General features: G+C 50.6%; 3 protein-coding genes across 7 annotated transcripts; 2 read left to right on the top strand and 1 right to left on the bottom strand.

Moving 5' to 3' along the window:
• The first annotated feature begins 60 nt into the window (after positions 1–60).
• Positions 61–5635, top strand: mapk9 (mitogen-activated protein kinase 9). 3 transcript variants are annotated; one of them, XR_013328547.1, is made up of 13 exons: positions 61–277; positions 1211–1365; positions 1955–2084; positions 2216–2274; positions 2485–2623; positions 2857–3022; positions 3235–3306; positions 3686–3868; positions 4006–4130; positions 4236–4299; positions 4516–4587; positions 4667–4910; positions 5013–5635. XR_013328547.1 is itself a non-coding variant. In XM_077732202.1 (12 exons), the coding sequence occupies exons 2-12, from the start codon at positions 1250–1252 to the stop codon at positions 4813–4815; spliced, it is 1275 nt and encodes a 424-aa protein (XP_077588328.1). In that variant the 5' UTR covers positions 61–277; positions 1211–1249; the 3' UTR covers positions 4816–5635. The 3 variants fall into 3 exon arrangements, 2 of the variants coding, with proteins under 2 accessions (XP_077588328.1, XP_077588330.1); XM_077732202.1 differs by having other exon boundaries at positions 4667–5635; XM_077732204.1 differs by lacking the exons at positions 3235–3306; positions 3686–3868 and having other exon boundaries at positions 4667–5635.
• Positions 5636–5637: 2 nt separating this feature from the next.
• LOC144207027 (rho GTPase-activating protein 24-like) lies at positions 5638–7459 on the bottom strand. Its single transcript, XM_077732209.1, has 2 exons — positions 6997–7459; positions 5638–5916 (listed from the first exon to the last, which is right to left on the bottom strand). Exons 1-2 carry the CDS (start codon positions 7272–7274, stop codon positions 5679–5681), a joined length of 516 nt encoding a protein of 171 aa, XP_077588335.1. The 5' UTR covers positions 7275–7459; the 3' UTR covers positions 5638–5678.
• LOC144207021 (ras-GEF domain-containing family member 1C-like) lies at positions 5763–19986 on the top strand. Of its 3 annotated transcripts, XR_013328546.1 has the most exons (15): positions 5763–5974; positions 14019–14222; positions 14388–14510; positions 14591–14728; positions 14877–15104; positions 15846–15923; positions 16203–16307; positions 16600–16702; positions 16789–16868; positions 17269–17364; positions 17544–17639; positions 17879–18002; positions 18129–18201; positions 18287–18370; positions 18471–19986. XR_013328546.1 is itself a non-coding variant. In XM_077732198.1 (14 exons), the coding sequence occupies exons 2-14, from the start codon at positions 14025–14027 to the stop codon at positions 18309–18311; spliced, it is 1467 nt and encodes a 488-aa protein (XP_077588324.1). In that variant the 5' UTR covers positions 5763–5974; positions 14019–14024; the 3' UTR covers positions 18312–19986. The 3 variants fall into 3 exon arrangements, 2 of the variants coding, with proteins under 2 accessions (XP_077588324.1, XP_077588325.1); XM_077732198.1 differs by having other exon boundaries at positions 18287–19986; XM_077732199.1 differs by lacking the exon at positions 5763–5974 and adding an exon at positions 9422–9890 and having other exon boundaries at positions 18287–19986.
• Positions 19987–20254: the final 268 nt, after the last annotated feature.

Here is a 20254-nt window from a genome sequence, read left to right as displayed (position 1 = left end):
AGGAGGGGCTACGTTTCCCAGCTCCACCAATGCAGTGCCTCGGAGTTGACGTCAGCCTGCGTGATGACGCCACGCGCAACTCTCGGCAGGCAGCCTGGGTCAACGCCGACGTTGACGTCTTCCTCCGCCACTTGGAGTTCGGCTCGGGGCTTCTGGAATCCCCTTTCGTCGTGACAGCCTCAGCGGTATTTGGCCCCAACTTTTCCCTCCGGTTCTCGAACGGAGAGGGCGCCTCTTCCGTTTCGTCCATGCCCGAGAGAGCCCTGCGTACGAGAAGGTAAGTGTACGCCGGCTTCTCCGCCCCCTCCGACGAGACGAGACGAGGCGAGGCGAGACCGCCAAGCCGCCGCCGGCTTTCCCTTCAGCTGCCCGGGCCAGCTGACGGCAGCTCTCTTGTGGCTCGATAACGCCGTTCGTTCCCTCGATAAAACTAGGCCGAACGTGGCGCTGGTCTAGCCGTGACACCCCCTGCGTTTTCTCTATTTACGGGCCCGGCGAAGACACTCATTTGGCCCAGCTGTGCTGCGGCGTTGGCGTTGTCATCCACGCGTGACTTCCACCGCCTTCTATGCTAGCTAGCTTGTTAGGTGGATGTTGAAGCCTGCTCGCTACGACGTTCCATTTAAAACAGCCTAGGCGTAGTATACACCCCGTTATGTCACACGATAGGAGTATAATTTGGAAAAGATTCATTATACTAGCCCATCCCTTCTGGTTCTCCGGAAAGCTCTATCACGTCCCCATGGGCAACCGGTACCTTATGTAGATCATGTCCACTTGAATTCTGGGCAAGTTTGGAGCTGTCAGCCCGTGTGAGCGATATGTACATTGATACATGGCTTGTGACAGACGTAAACACTCACCCCAGGAAACGACACGTTGTGTTAAGTCATCTTGACCAAGCACGATTTTGAAAGAGCATCCCCACATGGTGCATCATCATCATTATCATCATCAGCGGCAGCAGCAGCAGCGGCAGCAGCAGCAGCAGCAGCAGCAGGCTATTTTCTTTTTCTCTTTGTGGAATGACTCAGAGACGGCAGGTCTTCAGGCCACGCTAATACCGTCAAGCACTCGCTGACTCCCGTCCGGTTCCCAGATTTGAGTTGTGCTCACGACCCAGCCCGAAAGCTCAGACTTGTGGACAGCGGTCGGGACATCTGGGAAATACGCCCTGGTTAACTGTGTTCTGCGTGCAATTGGTCCACAGACAGCGCCGGTGCCCCCGACTGCCCGACCGTCCGTCAGGATGAGTGAGGCCCAAAATCGCTTCTACAGTGTTCAGGTGGGGGACTCGACCTTCACCGTGCTCAATCGCTACCAGCAGCTCCGTGCCATCGGATCTGGAGCCCAGGGCATCGTTTGGTGAGTACAACAGCGTCTCTTAAATCCTCTCTGGATGCAAAAGAAATTCAAGTGACCAAGTCCGACCCTCGTGCTAACACCTTTTGTGTGTGTTTTCCTTCGTTTTAGCTTGTGAAATGGCGCACGTTTTCTCATCATACTGTAACAAAGTCATTGAGCATTTCTCTGTCAAACTGCAAATAGCTTTCCTGGGGGGAAAAAAAAGGTCTGTTTGACCAGGAATGCCAATGATCAGATGAGGAGGATCTTGTAATGTGTACATGCTCGTCCGTGGAGCCGTTGCAGCGCCGTGAAAGTGAATCATTATCTTGGTGTAATGAACTGTGCACCTTAACGGGCTCAACGGCCCCTTTATAAATGGCATTAGGCTGTCGCCAGGTTGGCTTCCTCCCTTTTTTTCCTTCACCGCCTCGTCTCTGTGACTTGTGATTTGCATCAAGACTTCCTAATGTCATGATTGTACTATATATTTATCAGTTGCTCTTTTTTAGGAGTTTTCTTACAAGAGGTGTTTGAATGTTTGGCTGGCAGCCCCATAGGGCCGGCCGGCCATTGGCCGTGACTCAAATTGTCTCTTCTTTATGACCAGCTCTGCCCTAGATACAGTCCTGGGCATTTCCGTGGCGGTGAAAAAGCTGTGCCGACCCTTCCAGAACCAGACGCATGCTAAACGGGCATACAGGGAACTGGTGCTGCTCAAATGCGTCAACCACAAAAATGTAAGACTTGGTCAGATCTCCTCCACGCTGACGCTGGCTCTGTGATGCAAGGCCTCTCTCTCTCTCTCTCTCTCTCTCTCTCTCTCTCTCTCTCTCTCTCTCTCTCTCTCTCTCTCTTCTTTTTCTTCCAGATTATTCGTCTGATCAATGTTTTCACGCCTCAAAAATCCCTGGAGGAATTCCAAGACCTGTGAGTTGTGCTCTAATCAAGTCTTTGGTTAGTTAGCGCGTGGCCCTCTGGGGTCCCGGCTTGAAATCCCGCCTACTCTTCCTTCCAATAACAAAGGGCGCATTTGAGCTCTCTTTCCAAAGTGGCCACACTGCTGCTGGGAAAGGACTGCTGGCCAATGTGGCATTTGCGTCGCAAGCTCAGCATTTTCAATCCCTCTTCTGATTTCAGATACTTGGTGATGGAGCTGATGGATGCCAGCCTGTGCCAGGTGATCCACATGGACCTGGACCACGAGAGGATGTCTTACCTGCTCTACCAGATCCTCTGCGGCATCAGACATCTGCACTCTGCCGGCATCATTCACAGGGTGAGGAGGATCCTTTCGCCGTCGCTCACGTGCACGCGGGGCCATCCACGCTTGATGAGGGAAATTCATTTGGAAATCCGTCCCAGCACATGGCGCTCGGTCTATTTGGCAAAACAAACTTTCTCTCGGGCACACGTGCATTATTAGTAAACGGCCTTTGTTTGTACGGGAACATTTTCCGTGGTGAGACCAAAACTTTGCATCCGTGTGTGTGTGTGTGTGTGTGTCGTCAGGACTTGAAGCCCAGTAACATCGTGGTCAAGTCCGATTGCACCTTGAAGATTTTGGACTTTGGTCTGGCTCGGACCGCGTGCACCAACTTCATGATGACGCCCTACGTGGTGACCAGATACTACCGTGCCCCGGAGGTCATTCTGGGGATGAAGTACAAGGAGAACGGTAAGCGGCAGGGCAGGCACCGACCAGCTTCTTGTGTGTGCTTGCCTAGATCACAAAAACACGCACACACACACACACACACACACACACACGCGCGCATGCACATTGACATTTGGAATGGCAGTTTTTCCCCGTACCTGTGCATCAAGTCTCAATACTTGATGTGTTTGACCCGGAATGACAATCCTTGTGAATGGCAACGTTGTTTACAGTGGACATCTGGTCTGTGGGATGCATCATGGGAGAGATGGTTAAAGGCGGTGTCATCTTCCAAGGAACTGACCGTATCCTTCCATCCGATAGAATGCCGTAGAAATGCCCATTCCAACTGGGAACCTCCTCAAATACCTCATTCTTCCTTCTCTTTGGCTCCCGTCCGTCCGTCCGTCCGTCCGTCCGGCCCTATTTGGAAGTTGGAGACTTGGGTCTGTAAAAATCAAATCTGCTCATCATCTCGACAATCCAACTCTCAAATGTCTATCTTGTAGAAGATATTGGCGCTCGCTCAGATCATTGTTTTTTTTTTTTTTTAAATGTCATTATTGGAAAGGAAGAGATTTGAAAAAATTTCCAGCATTACGTGCCGCGCGCCGGATTGTGCACCTCACCTAGCTAGGTCCAGCAGACGTTTTGTCCATTTTCCCCGACCACTTTTGCGTCCAGACATCGATCAGTGGAACAAAGTGATTGAGGTTCTGGGCACGCCCAGCCTGGAGTTCATGGACCGTCTGATGGAGACGGTGAGAAACTACGTGATGAACAAGCCCCAATATCCGGGCGTCAGCTTTGCCCATCTTTTCCCCGACTGGGCCTTTCCCTCCGAGTCGGAACACGACAAGCTCAAGAGTAAGGCCCGCGTCGTGCGTCCGTGCGCCCGCGCGCCCAGAGTAAGGCCGGCGGCGCCCTGCCCTGCTTACTCCCGAGCCAAACGGAAATAAAGGCCAAATGTCTGCCCCGCCTTGACCAGCCTTCCTCTCGTCCAGCGGCTCAGGCTCGGGACTTGCTGTCCAAGATGCTGGTGGTGGACCCCGAGTGCCGCATCTCCGTGGAGGAAGCTCTCGATCACCCCTACATTCACATGTGGTATGACTCAGCGGAGGCTGACGCGGTGAGGCCCCGACCCTCGCCCGCCGCCGCCACTAGTATTTCCCTTTCCTTTTTCTTCCTTTTGCTTCCTTTTCCTCATTTGATGAGATCTGGTCTGGTCTTTCAGCCTCCTCCCCAGATTTCGGACAAACAGTTAGAAGAGCGAGAACACAGCATCGAGCAATGGAAAGGTACGATGCACTGCCCTCTCGTGGACTCACTGAGAATGATGTTTAGAACAAGTTTAAAATTGTTTAGAATTTTTTTTGTTGTTGAATCATTTGAAAAACGGAATCTGAACCAATGTGAAAAGATACGCAAAAATAGTAACTAGGCATAACCGGTACAAGAAAAAAAATGGAACCAATGAGTAACGTGAGCCATTTTTGCGCCGCTTTTTTTTCCAGAGCTCATTTACGAAGAAGTGATGGACTGGGAAGAGAGGAACAAGAACGGCGTGATGAAAGACGACGGCTCGGGTAAGTGCATCCGTGGCGGCCCGGCGCTCAGTTTGACGACGGCAGCCGGCCTTGACCGCTGCTCTGCGCCACGCCTCAGACGCCGTCTCCAGCTCGGCCTCGCGGTCGTCCTCGGCCAACGACATCTCGTCCATGTCCGCCGAGCACACGGCCATGGCGTCGGACACGGACAGCGGCAGCGTGGACACGCTGACGGGGCCGCCGGGGCCGCCGGACCAGAGTCAGTGAATGCCGCTCTTCCCGTCCGCTCCCCTGGACCATCTCGCTCACCTTGGCCTTTTCCGCTTTTGCCACCTTTCTTGGGAGCACCGCTTCAGACGGAGGTCAAAAAGTAGCACGCGTGGTGGCGGGGGCGTGGCCTTCCTTGCCCAGGCGGCTTCGCCATGTAGGTACTTGTATTTTTCATAGTTTTATTTTTGTAGCAGATTTTATGTTGGCACAAGAGCGGGGCTTGTCTTCTCCGTCCCACTTGACTTATCCAGAAGTCACGGTGGTTCAAACGGCGTGGGACGCAACGTTGGCAAAAGACGGCAAATCTTCACGGGATGAACTTGTCCCAAAGTTCCTCCCTCTCTGCTTCTTGAGGAGCCCCAGCGCGCACACAAATGTACGTTTGTCCGTTGGTCCCCAGTGGTGTGGAGCGTGGCATTGTTTTATTCTGTAAGACTATACCTATTCTAATCCATGTAAAGAAGCACACAAGATGGACCTTGTGCTTGTAGAGCCACCCCCATTATTGCAAATCGTGCTTGTCTGTTTTTTTTGTTGTTGCCTTCCCTCCACATTTGACTTTAGCGTATTTTCTGGCATTCACACCATATTTTCAACAAATGGACTTTGAAGCTTGAGATATGGACTGACTTGGGGTCAGCACGCACTTGTTGTTTTGTTTGCTTTCAATTGCAGCTGGCTGGGCTGGCTTTTAGCCGTCATGTTTTGTATTTCCTCCCCTTGCGCAATTGTAAGCACCCGTGCACATTGATGTAGCTGGTACGTCTTCCGAGAGAGAGAGAGAGAGAGAGAGTCTACTAAAGAAACTATGGCACAGTGTCTGTCTCAATGCGTCCGCATTTGTTATTTTTATTTTTTTTTCAAGTTCCTCGAAAGCTCCCGATGATGTTCTCCGTCTTCTTGGCCTCCTGGTTGAGATCTCCAAAGGTGTCAAAGAAGTCCTTCTGCAGCGCCCAGTTGCGTCGCTCGGCGGCCGCTCGCCGCCTCTCCGACTGGTCCATCTTGGCCCGCAGCTCCCGATACCAGTGACGCTGGCGCCACAAGTTGCTCCTCAGCAGGAGCACCTCCTCCTCCAGCTCCTCCTTTCTCTCCTCCAGGCTGAAAATCAAGACGGGCAGGCGTCGGAAAGGAGAGGCGGCCACGCCGTAAGTCAGCCGTAAGTCAGCCGTAAGTCAGCCGTAAGTCAGCCGTAAGTCAGCCGTAAGTCAGCCGTAAGTCAGCCGTAAGTCAGCCGTAAGTCAGCCGTAAGTCAGCCGTAAGTCAGCCGTAAGTCAGCCGTAAGTCAGCCGTAAGTCAGCCGTAAGTCAGCCGTAAGTCAGCCGTAAGTCAGCCGTAAGTCAGCCGTAAGTCAGCCGTAAGTCAGCCGTAAGTCAGCCGTAAGTCAGCCGTAAGTCAGCCGTAAGTCAGCCGTAAGTCGGTCCGTTCGCCGCGCTCGGAACGGCTCTCTAATTGTGTTCTGGCGGTCGAACCCGTCGATTGTCCCTTCCCCGTGTGCTGGAGGAGATTCATGTGGTCCCGGGATGGATCCCGGCTCGCTACCCCCGCGTGGAGTGTTCTCCGTGAGCCGGCGTGGGTTTTCTCCGGGTGCTCCGGTATCTTCCCACGTAGCACAGCCTTCCCGCTAGGCAGATTGGACAATCCAAATGGCCTAATTGATTGGTTGTTATTGTTATTCTAGTTGTGCCCTTTTCACACGGTCTTGTCAATTGGACACTTTGAAATGACTATAGAAAATAGAGGGTCAACTCTACGTATCGCCCCCCTCCCCTCCCCCCTAATGATGGGTCCCACGTAAAGCTAGACAGACCAAAACTGAGGTTTTGTGGTGATCCGGCCCCCGTCGGCTTTCCCTGCTGACCTTTTGGCCCACCCGGACGCCTGGGCTCCGTCTATATTAGTCAAAAGTATGCATGTGCCGGGCAGCGTGGCCTCTTAAATTAGCACACTGCGCCCTCGTGGCAGGCGCCTTGTGCTCCTTATTTGAAGGTGGCGTGCGTCTTAAAAGAGGACTGCTCGCTCAGAGCTACGCCAAACTGCTAGTGTGTTGGAACAGGTTAGCGCGTTTGTTCTGGAGGAATACTGCTTTTCCCCAATGTGGCCAATTCAACTAAAGCCGGGCGACCGGGCGGCTACGGTGATTAGCGCGTCGGCCTTGGAAAAAGCCAACATCATCCAAACCTGGCAATCCGGGCCTCGTACGCTTGGTGTTGTCTGACGACGTACTGCCGGAGGTCGCCCAGGAGGCCGCGGGGCGCGCCGGCCCCAGGGTCGGTCCCAGGGTCGGTCCCAGGGTCGGTCCCAGGGTCGGTCCCAGGGTCGGTCCCAGGGTCGGTCCCAGTCCTCTGCCGTTGGGGCCAGTCCGACTCTCTCATTTGCCATTTCACACGCTCCCCCTCTTCAAAGACGTAGTCCCGTGTGGGCTCCTGTCGATCTGCCATTTGTGCCATTTGTGCCATTTGTGGCTTTCCCTGGTCCGAGCCACTTTCCGGTCAACGGTCGCTCCCGGGACCTCGCCGGCCTCCGGGGAGGTTGTGGTAAAATGGCAGAGCTCTCCGGTGGCCGATGCTGGGCTCGGGACTGGAGTCCGCTTGACATTGGTCTGGCCGGCACAGACCCTCCCAGGAAGCTCAGTCACAGCGGGGGCCAGTACCGTCTGGGGAGGGGGGGGGGGTCCGGTTACGGGGGGATACGCGAGTCCACTCTCTGCCTTCCTTTGCCTCGTTCTCTGGGTGATGGCCAGTCTCAAAAAGAACCATCTTAGAACAACCAAGTGCTCTCTCTCTCTCTCTCTCTCTCTCTCTCTCTCTCTTAGGGTTAGCGCCCTAGCACTTGCTGAAGGGACACTAGGTCACACTACCGTCGCGTTCTAACCATGCGGCCAGCCAGCGTGTGTGTGTGCGTCTGCGTACATGTGAGCTTAAGCAAGACTGACATCAGCTGTTACTTTAGTACGCCATCCGAGTGAGTGTAGACACTGGGACACAACTGGGAGGCCAGAAATAGATGGTGGCCTTGCTCTTTGCGTCAAAACGTTGAAAATGTGGACTGCTCAAGTCCATTGGGTCTGCTCCAAAAGATTTGGACCAGAGTTTGTCCACGGAATGATCTGTGTTTGGTGATTATTTATGAAAACCTATCGAAGTATTTGCTTCCAGCCAAAGAAAGGGTAGCCGTTACGTTGCTCGGCACTGGGTGGCGCTGTCAGGTTTGACCACGATTGCTTCAAACTCCTGCCTCAAGGGCCATTTCAAATGATATTAGTATCCTCTTCTATTGCACAGTCATCAATCAGTTGGACTTTTTGGCTTTGTGGGGGCACCCTCACCCTAATACTTGCCAAACTACTCTACTTGGATCCTCTTTAAGCCTAGTTCATAGACCATTCTTTGATTTGAATCATTTCTAGTAGTACTTTAATATCACTGTTTTTAGTGCGAGTACAAAATACCTTTTTAGTCCCATAAGGGCAGCCTTTTCATTCAAGTTCAGCGGAATCTTGCTTCGTACATCTCCCTACCCACCCGCTCATTTTAAAATGTTTTGTCAAAATGATCCTCAAGCCTTCATCGAGGAGAGAAAGTGCGGCGGGACAGAAACCAGATGGCATTTACTTGAGTTTTCCATTTTTCCCCCCCTAACTCCCGTAAAAATCCCGTGGCCTTTACCTCGGTCGACCCTTAACCTTTGTCGCTTGGATGCGCGAGTGCTCCGTGGATGGCGCTATCCTTTTGGTGCGCTCATCACTCTGCTCCTTCTCTATGTTCCTTGCTTGTCTGCAAAACGTAGCTATGGCAACTGAAACCATTGCAAGAAGGATGCCCCCCCCCCCAAAAAAAAGACAAGGGTGTGCCTCCCCCCCCAAAAAACAAAGATGTAGAGTGCTGTATGTATTTGGAGGTGCATGTGCTGGAGTTTCTGAGGGCTTGCAGGCGGTGGCCGTGCTTCTGTTATTATTGTTGGTTCTCAGCTCTTTCCTCTCTCCTCGTGCTAGTTGTGTAGATTTTCCATCTATCGGGCCACGGCGGCTCTGGCTATTTATGATATCAGCAGGCCAAATTACCATGGAAACAATTTCTTTGAAGCAAAAACCTAGCAACCAACCTGCCGCTCTTTGAAAGCCGACACAGCCACGGCGGCAGTATTCGGAAGCAGTCGGCCATTGTTCTAGAGTAGCGCATGTTCTCTTCTCACTTTCTCTCAATTCTCTTTTATTTCTCTTTCTTTGGAAAAAAAAACGTTTTGGTACAATCGCTAGCAAAGGGAATAAATCAACAGTATATGATTCTTTCATGGGCCATAACATACAGTATGTATAGTTCATTCATTCATTTTCTGATCCGCTTTATCCTCACTAGGGTTACGGGGGGTGCTGGAGCCTATCCCAGATGCTGGCCATAAGTGTCCCTCGCCAAAGAATGCACAATAAAATATAAGTGAGACTGGAGTATAAGGTGCATTTTTGGGAGGCATGTTTTTTTGTTTTGTTTTTTAATCAAACAAACTATTCGTTCAATAAATATAATATAAAGCGATTCGGGAAATGAATGAATTGTTTAGGGCTGTCCCCGCCCAAAGGGTTGAAGAAAAGTGCCGCTTTGATAGCCTTTAGTTTAGCATAGTTGCGAATTCCACTCTGTAGACTTTTATTTTGAAATTGCAGAGCGGATGTGGCTGGTGTAATTCCCGGCATCGCGCTTTTCTCTCCTCCTGCACTGCGAGGACGTGTTGATTAACCCCCGTCTCGCTTCGCCTCGCCTCGCCTCGCCCCGCTTCACCTCACCTCGTCTCCGTTCGCGTCCCTTCTCAGGAGGTTTCGCCACGCCTTTGGAGGAGCCACCTCGACAAGGCGTCCGTTCGCTCCTCTCCTCCGGGACGACCATTTTCTCCTCCTACATCCATCACGCACGCACGCACGCACGCTTGCCAGTGAGGAACGCGAGCGACATCGTCTTTTCTTCTCCGGGATCGTAAATCAGCTGGACGGATCTCTGCAAGTCCACTGGCGTTGATTTGGTCTTGTTTTTTGGAGGGGTCCACGTCGGATCAAGAATGGACATTGCGGTGTAGTGCCGGTAAGGACACCCTTCCACGATGATCGTGTTGTCGGAACGCCCTCGGCTTCTTATGAATTGAATAGGGATCGTGTCGTCCGTCCGCCCGCCCGCCCGCCGTGCTAAAAACACCTGACGATCGTGTGCATTTGAATATTTGGCGCAAGCCTGTAGCATTATAGTGGGTGTTTTGGCGTCTTGAGGCCGTACGAGAGGGAGGGAGGGAGGGAGGTTTGGGAGGTTTGGGAGGGATACCCTACATCCGAATTGGGCGACGCTACGCTTTTGGATGCTTTATTGGCAAAGATGGATTGGCCATTTAACTCGATGCCAGCCTTCTTTTATTTATTTATTCATGTATTTTGCATTGGTCACTTGACGCTCCGTATGCAAACTCTACTACTATACTGAATTAATAATGGCCACAACATTGCACCTGCAGTGTCATCAGATCCAGTACGGCCCTTGTTCCGTGCGTGCGTGCGTGCGTGCGTATAGAAATAAGCCAGACAAGTGTACGTATAAGGTTTTATGTTTGTATATAAGATTTTTTAAAAATGAAACCGCGGTCAAATCCATTTGCAAGGGCATCCCATATCTGATTCGGCCGGGCAGGCCAGAAAAATAAAAGTAAGGATACATTTCTCGACAGGAGGGGATTCATTTCACGTTTCACATTTCATGTTTCACATTTCACGTTTAACATTTCACCTTTCACATGTGCTGGTCTTAATGCAGCACGATGAGTTGAATAAATAGATCATTGATATGAAAATGGAACAATATCTTTGGCTTGAGGACACTGGCAGCAGAAAGTAATGTAAATGTTTGAAATTGGATAAGCTTCTTTTCTGGCTCCAGCAAAATGAATCAAATAAAAACAGAGCATATCCTTGCACTTCAGGTCACTAAAAGAGCCTGATGGCAAATCTACTGCCTGTATATTTAGTGAGTTGGGATAGGCCTTAGCACCCCCGTGGATAGTCACAATTGAAAAAGAATGCTCGTATAAATGAATACATACATTGCATTCACTCATGTGCCCTATGCTTGTGTGTGTGTGTGTGTTACATGAAGACATCCATTTATAATAGGGAACTGATTTTTTGTTGTCGTTGCCATAAAATGATTCCGTGACATATTTGCAGGGGGAAAAAAATCAGAATCACAACGGTAATGTTTTAAATGATTATAATTTGTTGTTGTTGCTCCAGGCTGACTGATGTAGTGACTTGGCAAAGCCAGCTAAAAAGGATTTCAGCTTAGCGCAAGGTGCGCGAATGTCAGTCCAAGCCAGGCCAAGCCAGGCCAAGCCAAGCCAAGCCAAGCCAAGCCAGGCCAAGCCAGGCCAAGCCAGGCCAAGCCAAGCCAAGCCAGCCTGGCCCAGCCCAGCCCAGCCCAGGCCCTCTCCGTGGCAAAGCAGTTAGGTGGATAGGAAGCTTCCTCGGAGATTGCCCATATTATCGGGCAAGCCAGTGGCGCGCGCCGTTCCCACGGCGTCACGTCCGGGCTCCCGTTTGGGTGTCGGCGGCCCGGCAACATGTCATTCCTCTTGAGCCTGACTTGGGAATTGATTTCAGCCACTGTTGATTGATTGGAGGCCGTGCAAAGGTGTGAGACCCCCGCCCGCCAACTGCAGGGGCCCTACAAGCCTACAAGCCGGGAAAGAGAATAGGGTTGCTTCCATTGTTGAACAGAGGCCGCTTCCTTTTCATTTGACATTGTTGCGCAATTTGTTGTGGTAGATTAGATGGCACGCAGCCCTCGGGAACTCTCCTTTAATTTCTCCATGAATGGAGAGAAAATGCCATGCGCTGTGCTGCGCTCTCTCTTTGCTAGCTTTAGAGTGCTGTTCATGTAATATTGATAAGTACAGAATGTGCTCAAAAGACGGACCATTCTCTGTCCATTGAGGCTCGGAGGCTTGCGGCGACTGACCTGCTCAGCTGTGAAAAGAGCGCAAGAGTGCAAGAGTGCTTTGCGCGCCTCTTTCACCCTTCTGAGATGGAGGCTTCGCATCCAAAAAATACGCATGCTTGGCTGGCCCCACACTGGAAGTTGCCCTTAGATATGAGTGCCATTGCCGCTTTGTCTCCTGGCCATTGGCCGGATAACCAAGTCCACCAAATTATGCCTACGGTTGGCCGGCCGGGTACGGCTCTGGCCCGGCCGGGCCGGGATAGGCTCCGGCCGGCGCACCCTCGTGACCGTAAGCAGGACGGGAAATGAAGGAGTTTGTTGATGTGTATAGAGACACTGGTTTTCACTTCTTGTAGACATCGTGGTCAAGTGGAGTAATACCTAGCTAGTAGTTAGTCTCATAGAGGAAGTGAAATCTTTTCAGGAGGTGGTCTCCGCTGGGGAAGTTGCTTGCATAAGTCCCCCGAAAACAAAATAGCACAGTGGCAAGTAAAAGACAAATTTCCCCATGTGCGTTTTCCTTAGCACGTCTGCCTCAGCGTTCTGAGATACGGGGTCGGATACTGGGCTCCCTCTGTCAACTTTGCATCTTGTCCCCGTGCCTGTGCCGCTTAAAAAAAAAACCAAAAGAACGTTACTTTCCTTCCTCCATTTCTATCGTATAGACCTGGATTGGATACCCAACGCCAATGCCATCGCTAACCCGAAAGCGGGCTGCAATGCCTCTGCCATAACTCAATCTCATGTGTGGGTGCAAGGGAGCATGCCAGTGTATTTTTTTTGGCCCTCCCAGGCACAATCAAGTCGTTTGTGGCATTCAAACAGACACACACACACACACACACACAAGGGTCGGGGGCTGGGTGAACATATGGGGGTGTTTTGTTGTTTAGTTTCAGCCGTCCAGCCATTAGCACCAAACTTTTTCACTCTCTGCTCGTATCAGGTCAACACGTACTCGGTATGATATGCAGTGAAACTGGTTTGACAAACTAGGAAAGGAAAGAAGAAAAGTATGCTGTCAAGCTGTCTGACAGCTCCAGCTTTAAAGACATTGTTGGATGAAAAGCGTGACCACGCCACACCTGCCTCTTACTCACTTGGACTCCACCACGGTGGAGAATCAGGAGAATGGCACTGCCATTTTCCAGCTCATTCATACACTCCACACACTAACCACTCATCGCCCGGCCGATGGGGGTTTAGCGCGTCGGACTCGGGCTCTAGGGTCCTGGGTTCAAATCCAGGTCACTCTATCTGTGTGGAGTTTGAAAAGTTATTATTATTATTATTTTATTTTTTGTTTTACTTTCAACTACAGACGCTTACAAGACCCCGAAATAGGATAAACAAACTGTCGCATCCTCCTATTCTATTCACTTTGCTGCAAAATGTTTTTTTTTTTCAAAGGGAGAGAGGGGAAGCATTCCAGAAGCTAGGGCCAGGTTATGTCATTTTTTTTTTAAATCCCAACATACAAGAGACCAATTTGTGGCAGCTTTTAGAAAAAAGACAACCACCCCCCCCCCCCCCCCCCCTTTTGTTGGCTTGTCTGTGTGTGTTGGGGCTGAGGTGTGTGTACACATGCATGAAGAAGTGCTCCAGTGGAGGAAAATTGCTTGTCGGGTCGGGCCACGCAGAACAAAGAGAGACTGAGCCATTGAGCCATTCTCACGGGAACTTCTCTAGGCCAGCCAGAGCGCTTGACCTTTCACCCCACGGCGCCCGGGACGGAATGGAAGGAAAGCGTGGCGGCGCACGGCCATTTTCCCATGGTACACATTGTCACGCACGGGCCTACTGCCCGTCATCCAGTGAACGCTTGTTATACTTGAGATTTCTCTGTGGGCCTCTTTGGTTTTGGACAACTTTTATACCTTGAGGCTAATGAAAGACCATCTGTTTCCTTACTACCTGGGCACACCTCTCTCTCTCTCTCTCTCTCTTGCACATCACCCCGATACTTTCATTCAGGGCGCAAATGGAGGCCACGCACTCCTTACAGCTGGTTTCCTTGGCGACGGAGTGACCCATATTTTCATTGGCTCTTATGTCATGTGGGAGACGGCACAGCTGCCGGGGTGGGGGGGGCGTGCCCCGTCCCTCGTCCGTGGGTCAGGTGTGGCGAGACTTCTGCCAATGGCGCGGTTAGCTTCATGTCGCTTGTCTCGTCCTTCTTTGGGCTTATTGCATTTGTCTGTGATTTTTGTTGTTGTCGTTTGTTTGTAGCCAGGAATGCCCCAGACTGCGTGCCCCGGCACCATGTTCACCACCCCCAGCGGCTTCAGCCCCCACCTGACCTGCGCCGAGGCCGAGGAGGAAGAGGCGGGGCGGGGGCCCGTGGCTGGCCCGCCCGACGGACCCCCCATGGGCTCCGCCTCGCTGGAGACGCTGATTCAGAACCTGGTGCCCACGGCCGATTACTACCCCGAGGTAAAGGGCACCGGAGCTGACCTTTGGTCCTAGCTGGGCGGATTTCTTTCTGTGCGATAGCGCCGCGACGTGCACCAGACGGAGGCAAATTGTCACCGGAGCCCCGAAATGTTTGCGTGGGCCCGGCAGTGGCGTCAAATGAGCCGTCCTTGCGTCCTTTGACAGAAAGCCTACGTGTTTACCTTCCTGCTGAGCGCCCGTCTCTTCATCCCTCCGCCGGAGTTGTTGGCCCGGGTGTGCGAGCTGTGCATCCAGCAGCAGCATTTGGACCAGAGCCCACTGGATACGGTCGGTGACGCACGGGACGCACGGGACGCACGGGGATGCCGGAGCCGCCTCGGGACCGACCGCCGTCATCCCGTCCGCAGGCCCGAGTGCGCAAGTTCGCTCCCAAGATCCTGCGGCTGCTCACCGAGTGGACCGAGACCTTCCCCTCTGACTTTAGGGAGGAGAGGACGGTGGGACTCCTCAAAGACATGGTCCACCGGATCGCTCCGTGCGATGAGGTCAGCATTTCTTCACTTTGCTGCCTGCCTGTCTGCCTGTCTGCTTGTCTGCCTGTCTGCCTGTTTGCCTGTCTGCCTGTCTGCCTGCCTGCCTCCCTGCTTGGGTTAAGACGTACTGACAGACTCCGCCTTTGATTTGTCCACGCAGGCCTATTGGAAAAACTTCAACCAAGTGCTGCAGAAGCTGAACCAGAGGCTGACCTTCATGAGTCGAGGGGGGGAGGAGAGCGTGGTCAAGGTCTCCCCGAACGCCTCCTCCTACGTCTCCGACAAGCTGGTGGCCTTCAAGAGCAAGCCCCCGCCCATCCAGAAGGACACGCTCTCCATCTGCAACGACCCTTACACGCTGGCGCAGCAGCTCACGCACGTGGAATTGGTGAGGGTTAACGGAGAAAAAAAGAGGGATACGGTGGGGGGAGAGGGGGGAGGGCAGGATTTAGGTCCAGGGGGAGGAGGGGGGGCAAAAAGTCAAAGGGTTGCAAGCTAACACGTCATTTTTTGGATTTCCAGTGTGTGTGTGTGTGTGTGTGCGTGTGTCCGTCCATGTGGTCACATGTATGTGGCGTGGGTGCTCCTATATGCGAGCGTACCCTTGTCTGAGGGCTGACATCACCGCACAAAATCAGTCAGCCAGACCCCCGAGGCGGCAAACTACTCGGATAAACTGCAGTGATTGCATTGGATCTGACAGCTTCACACTCCGCCTACACCCTCCTTGCGCACACACGCACACACACACACACACACACGTGCAAGAAACAAAGACCCCCGCATTCACACTTGACATGGCAATGATGATTGGTACGTACAATTTCCTGGAGACTTCCCACGCCGTAGAAGAAATAAGCTTGCAGTGTGGCTTTTATTTTGAAGGTGGCATGAGATGACGATGGGTCAATAAGATACAATATGTCATTAGATGAAAATAGGTGGAACATTGCCAGAGTGCTCTGACATTTTTGAGAGCATCGCTACTATTCTTGCTCTTGGATCAAATCCAATTTCCACCCAAAAATGTCATTTGAAGCCACGTTTCTATGACAATTTGAAGGAAAAATGCTAATGTGAGATCTTTTGCATGATGATTGCTAATGTGACCCCCTTTTTTTCTCCTAAGGAACATTTGAGTCACATTGGACCGGAGGAGTTTGTCCAAGCTTTTGTTCAGAAGGATCCCCTCGATGGAACCCCCCGGGTATGTTTTGACTGGAAGGTTGTTTTTTTTTTCTCCCCGTAAGGTGGCCTATTTTTTTCCTTTTTTTTCCGAATATTATATCTTTTTTCTCTTTGAAATGTGTCCATATACATTGATTGGGGTGGATTGACAAAGGGCAAAGGTCAGTGGCGAGCCTTCTGGCAAGCAAGCGTCTTTCTTCTCCCCTCCCGCTATCGACGGTGTTGCTCTCGTGGACGGGAATTTGATGAGCATTGAAGAAGCTCCACACGGAAGCTTTTCATTTGGATTTCCTTGCAGCAACAGCCGTGCTTTGGGGACCAGAAGAAGAAAACTTCCAACCTGGAGGCCTACGTCAGGTGGTTCAACAGACTGTGTTACCTGGTGGCCACTGAGATTTGCATGGTGAGTTGGCTGCTTTCTCCATCTCTGACAATAATATTCCCAATAAATGGCATTGCTTTGGATTTTTCTTTCACGCTTTTTGAATAAACGGTTACCAATGGACAATTCTCTCTAGCGGTGCTTGCTTTTTCCACAGGCATTTGTTTTGAATATTAAGCAGCGCAGATGGGATGTAAGAATAATGATAATAATAATAAGAAGAAAAGGGCAGCTTCCTTTCTTTTTCTTTTGCAGTCCAATTGTATTTGTGAAGAGGAAAGCCAACCCCCCCCCCCCCTATTGTCTTTTGCAGCCTGCCAAAAAGAAACAGAGAGCCCTGGTTATCGAGTTTTTTATCGACGTCGCCAGAGAGTGTTTCAACATCGGGAACTTCAACTCGCTCATGGCCATCATCTGTGAGTAAGCACACCACCCACTAACCCCCCCTCCCCCCGGGCTTCACTTCAATTTCAGGACGTTAAAAGAGCTCTCCTCCTCTCAGCCGGTATGAATATGAGTCCCGTGTCGAGACTGAAGAAGACCTGGGCCAAGGCCAAGACGGCCAAATTCTTCATTTTGGAGGTGAGCACAAAAAAAAGCCTTTTTTTCAACTGAGGTGCATTTTTTGCAGTGGAAAAAAAAGGGGACCAAAAATGTCAAGGCACGCCACCGCCTTCCAATTTCAAATGCTCTGGCTATATCAATCATTCTCATGGAGGTTTGATCAACAGATGAAGGCAAAATAGAGCCATTTCCAAATCTCATCACCCGCCCGATTCCCACTCGGCGCTGGCGCCATTGCCAGCGCGCGTGCCGTTTGTCTCTCCGACCGGTCCCGGGTGTCATTTGCCTTTTGTCCAAAGTGGGGTGGGCTCCGGCACCCCCCGCGAGCCAAGGAGCGGCCATGTTGAAAAATGAATCCAAAGTCGAGTGGACACAATTGCGCAAGCAAAGTGGACAGCGTTGCGTTTTCTGCCAACAGCACCAGATGGACCCCACGGGAAACTTCTACAACTACCGGACAGCCCTGAGGGGTGCCGCCCATCGCTCTCAGACGGCCAATAGCAGCAGAGAAAAGGTGGGCCTCCCTCCGAGTAGCCAGTCAAAATGGCCATCAAATCAATCGAAAGCCATTATTGTCATCATGAAAATGAAAATCAGACATAGGCATTGTCGTCAGCTGTACACAGCTGCGTATAACCAAAAGTTTGTTTTTTTTCTTCTTGATCCTGGCCTGGGCTTTCTTCCCCTCCTCAGATCGTCATCCCCTTCTTCAGCTTGCTCATCAAAGATATTTACTTCCTGAACGAAGGATGTGCCAATCGACTCCCGAATGGCCACGTGAACTTTGAGGTGAGTGTGGGTGGGTGGGTGGGTGGGTGGGTGGGTGGCTTGGTGGTTGCGTGCGTATGTGGGTGGGTGCGTGCGCGCGTGCGTGCGGGTGAGTGGGTGCGCGCGCTCGCTTGATGTCTAGTACGTGTCATGGTTTATTTTCAAACTACACGTGGGACTCGGCCAACGACTACAATCTTAGCTGTTGATGAACATGTGCTGTCCCTTCCCTTATTGAATAAATCCAACTGAAACTTCAGAAATTTCTGGACTTGGGCCGGCAAGTGGGGGAATTCATCATCTGGAAGCAGGTGGAGTGTCCGTTTGAGGAAGATCAAGCCATCCTACACTACCTCCACACTGCTCCCATCTTCAGCGAGGACGGTAAGTGCAAAGGAGCTCGGGGATATGATATCTTTGCAGTTGTTCAGGTGAGCCTTGTCAAAGTATGTTTCTTTAAGAAGCAGAAGAAAAGAAGAAGAAAAAAAAAACCCAAATCTTTCTCCCCAGGACTCTACCTTGCGTCCTATGAGAGTGAGAGCCCAGAGAACCAGGTGGAAAAAGACAGGTGGAAAGCTCTCAGGTAAGTCGGTGGCGGCGGGGAAAGAAGATCCGCTTTGGAATGCCAAATTGTCACTAAATCTCTTTCTGGTCTCCCTCCCTGGCAGGTCAAACGTTCTGGGAAAGACTTGAGGAGCCTGAGGACGTGTTCTCAATGCACTACTATACCCAACTGTGAAGGAACCAAGCTGGTACTTGGGTATTTCGTACAAGGGAATCAATAGGGTTCCAAAAAAAAAAAATATATATATATATATATCTTAATAATAATAATAATAATAATAATAACAGGAGGGAGGATGAACAGGATTCATCAAACCAAGATGTGAAAACAATGAAGCTACTGAACAAACGACGACGCAGCAAGGACGTTCGTTTACTCGGCGACAATTACGAGCACGGCGAGTACATTTACAGGGAAAACCACTCGATGGCTCTCTCTTCTTCTCACTCCTTTAGGTCCAAAGCCTCGCCCGCTGTTTTAGTCGCCCAATTCCTCTTGCTTAGAAACATACCGTAAGAAAAGTTTCCGCCACGTGAAGGGCGCTGGCTAGCCCGTTATCGAGCGCCCCGCTTTCTACCCTTGCGCCGTTCTAGTGGAGGAATTCATGGCCAAGATTGGGAAGTCTTTGAACCAGCGTGTACGGTGGCATCCCGTGTCTGCTGAAATCTTCTTTTGGGAGAATGACTGGAAATGTGTATTTATTTTTTTCTTTGCCTATTTATTACGGTATGTCCCTCGACCTTCCGTCGGAAAAAGTGTTTACTCCTGTGGTGCCAAGATGGTCGGATATCTGCCATGTAATACTTCACCCCTTGTCTTTCTGCTCCTCAGGAAGTCTTTGCTCTCGACTGATGTTCAGTTGTCTGATTATATTGATGGAGATTTCTGTGCTTGACAGATGTATTGTTTGAATTGTACTTTGGCTTTGGTGAATACCAAGTTATATGGCGTGCTGTTTCGGGCCATGCCGTGCATCCTCAATTTCACCTGGGCTAGCTCGACTAGTACTCCGTAGTGCAAGCTACGCTTGGAATTTGGGATTAAAGGTGGGGAAACTGAGCTCTCTTGTGTCCATGCACGATGGCTACATGTCAGGGCACCGTGGCTGACTGCTGCAAACCAGCGGAGGCCATTGGAAGTGGAGAAACTAGTTTATTTCCACCAAAAACACGTGGAAAGATCATGATATGAGAATCGTGCAATGGAATATCGCAGATTCATTTTTTTTTTTAAATTCAAGCCGTGGTGAAGCTGTGTTAGATGTCATGAGGGACATTTTTTTTTTGCCATAGCAATGAACCAGTTGTCATGAAAATTCAGGTCCATCTTAGCTGAGGTGTAATTGTTTTGTGGCATTGTTTTGGACCTTTTTTGCTCATGCTTTTTGAGCTTTTTTTTTTAATTTTTTCGGTTGACCCAAAAGGGAAGTGAGTGCAACCAGGGTAGCAAAAGAAGTATTCCAACCCCACCTGCTTCGTTGCAATACAAATTCATTGAAGTCAATATTTTCTCCTCAGATTGACATTTTTCTCTTCATTAAAAAAACAAACAAACATGAATTCTGTTTCTCGTACCTTACAAAATGAGTTAGGACTGCCACAAAAAGGGTGTCCGACCTAAGATGATCATACTTTTGATTCCATTTCTCCCGTGATTTCGATGACAATCACCAACGCAACATCAGCGCATCCTAACAGCCAGCGCTCTCCTTTGTTATTTAGGTTTGGCAAAACGTCTTAAGTAAGATTCCACCATCAAATGTGTGTTCCTTCAAACTTTGAATAAAGTAAGCCATGTTCCGCACTTTCTGCTCTTTATTATTTTCAAGACAACATTTCAAATGTACTGTACACGCTGAAGGGCAACCATTGTTTCTTGATTCACAATATAAATGTCTTGGGGTAAAACCCCAAATACCCACCCATTCACAGGACAGTTTAGAGAACATATTCATGCACATTTTAGTGATTAAGTTCTGCCCGGCGACCAAAGGTGATCTTGGCTAATTTGGTGTAGCCTTCATAATGCCTTGAAGCCAGGAAAGTCCCGAAGATGGCCTGAAGGAGCATGA

The sequence above is a fragment of the Stigmatopora nigra genome, chromosome 14, assembly GCF_051989575.1.
Source record: "Stigmatopora nigra isolate UIUO_SnigA chromosome 14, RoL_Snig_1.1, whole genome shotgun sequence".
NCBI lineage: Eukaryota > Metazoa > Chordata > Actinopteri > Syngnathiformes > Syngnathidae > Stigmatopora > Stigmatopora nigra.
Note: the sequence above shows the minus strand (reverse complement) of the source record. Positions and strands in the feature narration are given on the sequence as shown.